We start from the raw sequence: 8608 nt of genomic DNA on the forward strand, positions 1-8608 counted from the left end.
GGTGAAAGATAGAAGTGGCCAAGATGATAGGATGGAGACTAGGGATGTAAGGAATTGATTCCATTCAGAAGAGAGAACTGGAAAGCCAACATGGGTTGGACCACATTTTCCTGATGACCTATTCTATGCTACTGAAGCATTTCAGAGTGTGCCTTTGTTCTTCTACTGTACTTTATTGCTTCTTCCTGACCTTCTCTTCTACCTTCCCAACTGGTGTAAAAAAGGTAGGATGGTAGTTGTGACAAAGACAAGGAATTGGTTTTACTAAATCTTTCTTGCTGCCATTCTTCTTCCATAACCTCCATGCAAAGGGTCATGTGCAAACTGTCATGCAGACCAAAGTAGAAATAAAACCACAGGGTTTTTTTTCACTTGTCCTTTTATAGCAAGAAGTTTCATTATAACTGAAGCAGGAAAAATATATCTAATAACATAAAGATTAAAGACCATAGGCATAATAATGCCAAATCCTTAAATAAATGGACATCTAAGCTTCATTCAAAATGAAGAGAAAACTCAGAGTAGATTACATGATTTTAGCCTTGAAGTCATGAAGTTTTAGCTTACCTACTTTCACTATTTTAGTCAAAAAAAACCTTTTCAGTTAGCAATTAGGGAGAAAAAAGATATCTTCTTATTTCTTATAAGAATATTGAAAGAGTAATATACTTAACAAATTGAGAAAAATGTTCAATTTTTTCTGTATAAAATATTCAGGTTAGGATAGGCATGAATATGGGATGGTTTTTGCTAGGTTATACAAATAAACATCCACCACTGTTTTTATCTGATATTTAACTCAAGGAAAACAAAGCTGAATGCACAACAAACGTGAATGCACCTAAAAAACAGTACAATAATCGATTATCTCTTTCCTGTGGCCATTCTTTTCTGCTTGACCATTATTCCATATTTTTAAGGGCCTCCTCCCTGGTTAAGATCTTTCTGTTCCTTGGGTCAAATTGTAATGCTTAGTGTCACTTCCTCTTCCTTCCAGAGCTTCTTTGAAGGGCAGTCTGCACCATGGGATTCTGCTAAGAAAGATGAGAACAGAATGAAGAACAGATATGGGAATATCATTGCATGTAAGTGTTAGCAGTGTAATTGTGCTGTTATATAATTTTCTTATGCGATTGACCACCAGACTTGTATGGTGAGAATTTACAGTGCAATTACTGCCTGCTGCAAGAGTGGCTGCTATGCTCGTACTAAAGGAAGGAAAAATTATCTGAATATCCCTGCTATGTCAATGCACTCTCTCTGTGGGCCCAGTTTCACCTTTAGATTTAAGGTTTGGGTAACATAGGTAATGTTAAAATGCTGAGGAGGAAAACACATTATACAAGGAGCAAACATCCTATTCCTAATGTTACCCGGCTGCTGTCTGAAAATGAACAGAAATAATGATGCACAGCACGCCATGTGCCAGGAGCTTGGAGTGTGGTGCACACATTAGCTCATTAATCCTCTGGACACTGGGTTAGGTAGGTCAGTAATAGCCCCATTTTAAGGGCAGGAAAGCGAAACTCTGAAGTTAAATGATAGTCCCCATATCACAATACTCATTAGCAAAAGAGCAAGGATTATATCTCAGAAATTCCCAGTGCCAGTGAAGCTGAATGTTACCAATCCATATTGCCTTGGACGGGTTTTAAATCAAGCCCAGCCTCATTAATGTTCCGTAACGATGTGGAGACTTGTGGTAGATTGATGGGCCTCCTTCTCCCAGGGCTCGAGCCATCCATCCCATGTATTAAACTGCTCCAAATCATCCCTCACTGCATCAAGGTGGTGCAGAGCCCACTGTGGGGGCCTAACAGAATTAAGACTATTGACAAAGGAACGTAAACTGAACAACAGTGTGCAGCGAGGCCCAGAGAATATCGCACTCATCACGTCTTATTACTTATAAAGAGAACAAACTTAGAAGGTTAAGATATTCCAGGGGAGCAATATATTAGCTTTATTGATTGTGAAGGCACAGTTAAATTCAGTTTGGCTGAGTTAACATTTCTTGGTTTGACAGTTCTATTTCTCTCACAGTGATTGTACCCCCAAAACATGTTCTGATTTTCAAAATGTTTCTGTCTGGTCAAGCCCCAGGAATTCAGCTCTTACAAGTGAAGAGCTGATTTTAACTTTGTGTCTGTACTGGGCCTTGAACTCAGAGTCTGGGTGTTGTCCCTGAGATGTTTTTTTGCTCAAAGCTAGCACTCTGCCAATAGAGTCACTGATGTACTTCTGGCTTTTTGCTGGTTAATTAGAGATAAGAGTCTCATGGACTTTCTTGCCTGGTCTGACTTCAAACTGTAATTCTCAGATCTTAACCTCCTGAGTAGCTAGAATTACAGGCATGAGCCACCAGAGCCTGGCTGATTTTAATTTTATACTTGTGATTTTGAATTTGAATGGTATGAGATGAACACCTATCATATAGGTCATTACAAATCTTGATTCTGTTGCAAAGCAAACAGGGTGGACCTACATAGAATATGAAATAACTGGACAGTCTTGTTTTCTTTCCCTTAGGCCACCAGTAAAGCCAAGTACAGGCTTTGCAGGGTATTAGTAATGCTGGATTTGTGTATGTGGTAATGGTTTGTTTTAAAGCATGCCATACTTAAGGCACTGAGGCTGTCCCAGTCCCGGTCTTTTATATACTGTCCCAGTCCCAGTCCTTTGTAACCCTCCTTGAGGGTTAGAGTTTGATTATCCCATGACGAATTAAGTTGGTACTTAAACTTCAACCATCTCTCTCATCTCCTTCATCTCCCAGACCCCTGAAATAAAGACACAGATTAAGTAAAAGCCACACACAAATGTGCACTTAAAGCAGGTGCTTTGGTCCCTAGGTTGACTCCAACGCCTGCAATCCATTCAGAGATTCTGGAACTGCCTCTGTTAGGCTCCTGCAGCGTCTCTGTTCTGATGGTTCTGTGCCTGGTGTCTAAGAAGGGCAGCAGGGACACTACCTAATTAATTATTTGTTCATTGGTTGTTTATTACTTATTGTCACCTAGCTCAGGATGGACATAGAACAGGTTAATAGAGGACTTTTTTAAAATAATAGGACAGGTGTGAGAAAGGGCACGGATGCCCACATATCACCTGGTCCAGTAGAGAAGCTGGGTAGAAGGTCTCACCCCTTGAAGAAAGCAGAACAAGAGGTATAAGTGGCTAATATAACTCCCAACACTGAACAACAAAACATATATTGTCTATTTTGTGTAGAACCATAAAAACCACAAATGCCACTTGATTATATTTTCATAGGGATAACTTAAACTTCATTTTCAAGTTGAGATGTGACTTGTCTATAATCTCTGAAGTACATAATTGTCCTTTTGCAATTGAAACAAAAGGGATTTTTCTAGGTAAATTATTGAGAAAAATGTGTTTTTGTAGACTTGGGGAGAGGAATAGTCCTGCAGGATGGCATGGTCTGATATTGACTGTTTCCTTGCTATGAAAAGTTTGCAGGCTCTCACCGTGTTCTGAGTGGCTCCTCTCCTTTAAAATTCTAGTTGCCTCCTGAGTCCTGCCCACCTTGCCACAACTTAACCCTCTGTATGTGTGGTATGCAGCTGTGTCACAGGAACATTGAACATGGTCTCCTGCTTATTTCATCTCATGGCTAGACAGATTATGTTCTTAAACAGACCCTTCATTCAATAAGTATATTATTGATCACTTGCTGTGTGCCAAACGCTATGTTAGGCACTACTATAAATAGACGATTCAATGTAACAGAGTACTTACCCTTAGCAATTACAGTCTAGGTCCACTTCTAGTTTTTGAGTGGTGAATTGGAGATAAGAGTCTCATGGAGACTTCTCTGCTCAGACTGGCTTCAAACCACAATCCTTAATTTCAGCCTCCTGAGTAGCTAGGATTGCAGGCATGAGCCACCAGCACCTGGCATATCTTATGGTTTTAGAGGCTGGGAAACCCAAGATCAATATGGGCAGACTAGGTGATGGATGAGAGCCTCTGACATCTGCCTTGGATGGCACCTTGTAGCTGTGTCCTCCAACAGAAGATACCACATAGAGAGAGTGGAAGTGTGAAAGGGCCTCACTAATTCCCTCTAGCCCTTCAATAAGGGACCTCTGACCTACCTAAAAAGTAGACTACATGGCCTAATTAACTTCTGTAGACCCTACCTCTCACAACTATTGCATTGGGGATTAAGTTTCAAGATGAATTTTGAAGGGAAACAACCTTCACACACTGTCACCAGGCCAGCCAGTCTCGGTTCAGCTGCTTCACTTACCACGTTAGTACAAAATCAGACAGAGAGCACAGGAACAAATGGGCACATGTTCCAATAAAACATTATTGCAAATCCTGGCAGGTCACTAGAATTGACCTAGAGGCTATAGGACACTGATTCCTGGTTCAGTGGATAGGTGCCATAAGGAAAATCTGTCATTTCATACCCAGATCCTATTTCTATCACCACCGAGATCATCTTCAGCTCTCAGAACTCAACCAATTATTTCAGCACCCCACATGTAAGAACCGAATGACCTGTGCTTCAGGCACAATGAAATCAGAGGTTTCACAGGTTAAAATCAGTGTGTTGCCCTCATCTGTGGGCCAGGCCAGACCACACCATACTTGCATGAAATAGTAGATATCAGGTCCATAAGGGAGTAGGAATCACATTGTACATACACTGGTGAGAATCAAGAGGAAAGGGTGGGTTGGGAAGGAGGAATGAGATGACCAGGAAGGATCTTTTGGGCAAAAAAGGACAAGTATGAGTTAGAAGATAGAACTTGGAGTCCTTGTCTACTGTGCCAGTGACCTTGGCTGAGTCATATGCTTCCCAATGCCAGGATTTCCAATGAACATCACCAGTTGCAGAAATGAACTGAAATGTCAAATGAAAACAAATCATTTAAATAGGGATACAGGTGGACCCATTGCAACAATGAGATGTACAAGTGTTATGTTGAAAAGGAACTTTACAGCTTTGGTGCGGGGCGGGGGGGGAGGGTTGGGGGGCGAGGGAGGATGGGAAGGGAAGGGGAAACAAAAGAGGAGGCTACAATGCTTGATAAGAAATGCACTCATTATCTTGCCCATGTAATTGTAACCCCTCTGTTCAGTATTTTCACAATAAAAAAAAAGAAAACAACATTGACTGCTATTGTCTGAAAAAAGATCCAGCTTTTCTTTTGCATTACTTTTCACTACTATTAACTCTTCCTGAGCTTAGCAGACTCATTCTAAATGAACAGAGCCAAATGCTGGTGTTTCATGCCTGTAATCCAAGCTACTCAGGAGACTGAGGTCTGAGTCTCAAGGTTCTAAGCTAGCCCAAGTAGGAAAGTCCATGAGACTCTTATCTCCAATTAACCAACAAAAAGTCATAAATGGAGCTGTGGCTCAAGTGGTACATTGCTATCCTTGAGTGAAAAAGGCTAAGGATGAGCAGCATTCTTGCCCTCAGATCAAGCCCAAAGAAAGAAAAGGGGAGGGGAGGGGAACGAAAAGCAAAAAGGGCAACATTTTGAAGTCTCAGGCTTTGAGTGATTTAGCTACTAAGTAATTACAGGACTGTCTTGCTGCCAGTGACTTGGCTTTCCCCCCACTTAGCTCCAACTTGTGTTTCTGAGTGGTTGGCCCTCACCGTAGACTTTGGTCCTAATTTGGGAGTTTGTATTTATTTTTTAACATCCCACCTATCCTCTACTCTATTCCCTCCTGCTATTTCTACAGTGTTTCCTTATCAAGTTATCACTTTTTTTGTACCTTCTTAGTGCAGTGTCTAAAAGAGACGTCTCTCAACTATTCTGTCCATTATCCTCCTGTCCCTTTCCAGAGCACATGAAGCCCTTCCCCATACATCATGTTTCCTTTCCTCTACTTTTCTGTGGTTTTTCTAAAATTCCTTTAGAACTATTTGTAATTTGCAGTTGGTTATTTATCTAAGTATTTTATGAAGGCTATATGGTGCCATATCAGAGATATCAGTAATTTAGCCCACCTTCCATCAATTACCAATGCTTCTAAAACAGAGCATATAAATTCTTAGGTAGAGCTAGTGATCCATCCCAGCTAACCTAGGTGATTCTGATGTCATATATAGGGTAGTCTAAATGGCAGAACTGTCCTGATACCATTTCCTGCCCCTGTCTATGTCAGCCTGTGGTCCAAGAGGCATGTCATAGGCTGGTGTTTATCTGGTATGTGTTTCCTGGGCAATTTTAAAGAAACTACCACAGGTCTAGTACCGGCCCGGACAACTTCATTTTGTCACTTCAGACAAATTCATTTGAAACTGCTTTATTTACACAGGGTGTATCTAGGGCAGTAAAAATAAATCGAACTTATTGTTGAAGTTGTGCAAGTATTCAAAGCAGAAGAGAGAATGAAAATACTTGGCCATCCCATATTTATGTATGTGCTTATGCTTATTGATATGCCCACATATACATAATGTTAATTTCTTTATAACCATAGAAATGGTCTATTCCTCTCTTGTTGCAGACAGGTCAGTGACTCTTAATGGGAAGTCTGCCTCACTGAGCCAAGACTTTGAGGACACCATCCCCCACTACAGAGGGTGAAGAAATGGGGGATTTAGCCAACATATCTTACATATTCTTGTTAATGTTTCTCAAAGAACATAAAGAGTGCCTATAATGATCACACTCATTGTTTTGCGTCAGTATTTGCATATAAAATGATGTTAATGGTGCTTAAAAACTGTTTATTGGCTTTTGCTCTTAAGTAAGTTCAACTTTTCCCTTATTTACACTATAAATTTGCTGAGCTAGCCTTTTCCAAATAGAAACTAACATCATCCTGTTTGCCATTACCACACAGACACAGCTCTCCTAATACTCTCAACCATTCCTGGTTATAATTAACCAACAAAAGGCATACACCAAATCTCCCAGCTAATGAGGCAGCCCCCTTGCAGCTGCTCCTCGTATGAGGGCTGGCAGTTAAAGAGGAGGAGACAAAGCTGCAAAGCTTCTCAGGCATGCCCTGCCTCCTATTTTCTGTGATTCACTCAACAAATACATAGTGGTCTGCCATGTGCCAGGTCCTCTGCCAAATTGAAGTCATTCTCCTCACAAATATTTACTGAGTGCTTCTTCTAAACCAGACGTTATTACACGGGTCAGAGACAGAGCAGAGAACAAAAGAAACATAATGGTTTGCAGGTAGAGCGGACAGAGCCACCACTAAATGTGCAGTGAAACAATGGAAAGAGGCACATGCAACTGAGAAAGCAAAGCAGGGAGGGAGTTGGTCTGAAGCATGAGTTGCAGCTTTTAGACAGTTGCAGAATTTCCTGAGAGGACAGAATATATGCCAGGATGGAAACAGAGGCACTCAAGGAGGAGATGTGTCTGACCCACTGGTGTTGGAACTATAAGACTATGGTTGCTAAAGCAGAGAGACATCCCTCACTCAGAAGCCAGGTGTTAGTGGCTCATGTCTGTAATCTTAGCTACTCAGGAGGCTGAGAAAGGATCATGGTTTGAAGCCAACCCAGGCAGAAAAACTTGTGATACTCTTATTTCCAACTACCTATTAAATGAAAGCAAGAAGTGGAGCTGTGGCTCAAGTAGTAGACTGCTAGCCTGAGCATAAAAGTTCAGAGACAGTGCACAGGTCCTGAGTTTAAGTCCCAGAACACACACACACACAGACACACACACACACACAAATTGTCAGACTTACCTTCATAAATCTGATAATCCCAACATTGAGAGGGGAACATAGGATGAATTAAACGATTATAGATTATTACACAAATACGTGAAATTCAAATTAATGCACTGTGAGAGGTACAGGTATCATGAGAACATTTTGTTGGTGGTGGTGGTGATCGTGGGGCTTGAAATTTGGCCTGGGCACTGTCCATGAGGTCTTCAGCTCAAGGCAAACACTCTCCCACTTGAGCCACAGTGCCACTTCCTGTTTTCTGGGGGTTAATGGAGATAAGAGTCTCACCTACATTCCTGCCAGAGCTAGCTTTGAACCTCTATCCTCACATATCAGCCTTCTGAGTAGCTAGGATTATAGGCATGAGCCACCTGTGCCTGGCTCTCATGAGAACTTTTATGTGTGAGGGTTGACTTATTAGGGGCATGGAAAGATCTCCCACACTTCCCTTCCTGTCAAAGCTTTGCCTTTGTATAGCCTGGGTTTCTTCAAGTGATAGAGTTTGTTATATTTAATATTGGGGGAACAGCAAGTTGTAATTATGATATAAACATGACTTGGATTTTGATCATATTCTATCCCTGCATAGCAACTGTATTTCTTTATTTCCTTTATAAAAGTGAACAATATACATTAAAGAAAATGTGCATGGTAACAAAATGTGGCAGAAAATCACCTAGATTTCAACATCTAAATTTACACACTGCTAGCCTTTGTTTTTGTTTCCTCCTAATCTTTCTTTCTTTTTTTAATATATTATTTTTTATTGTGAAAATACTGTACAGAGGGGTTACAATTACATGGGCAAGATAATGAGTACATTTCTTATCAAGCATTGTAACCTCCTCCTTTGTTTCCCCTTCCCATCCCTTCACATATTCCCCCCGCCCCCCCACCCAAACCTCCCCGCTCTCCCCCC

At 41.0% G+C, this 8608-nt stretch overlaps 1 protein-coding gene across 1 annotated transcript in view; it reads left to right on the forward strand.

Annotated features, from left to right (window-relative positions):
* Ptprm (protein tyrosine phosphatase, receptor type, M) overlaps positions 1–8608 on the forward strand; it is an 819406-nt gene that overhangs the window by 699937 nt on the left and 110861 nt on the right. Inside the window, exon 18 of the mRNA XM_013027176.1 lies at positions 998–1085. Within this exon, the coding sequence (XP_012882630.1) occupies positions 998–1085 (88 nt within the window). The remainder of the gene's footprint in view (positions 1–997; positions 1086–8608) is intronic.

This window comes from Dipodomys ordii, unplaced genomic scaffold, assembly GCF_000151885.1.
Source record: "Dipodomys ordii isolate 6190 unplaced genomic scaffold, Dord_2.0 Scaffold100, whole genome shotgun sequence".
Classification (NCBI taxonomy): Eukaryota; Metazoa; Chordata; class Mammalia; order Rodentia; family Heteromyidae; genus Dipodomys; species Dipodomys ordii.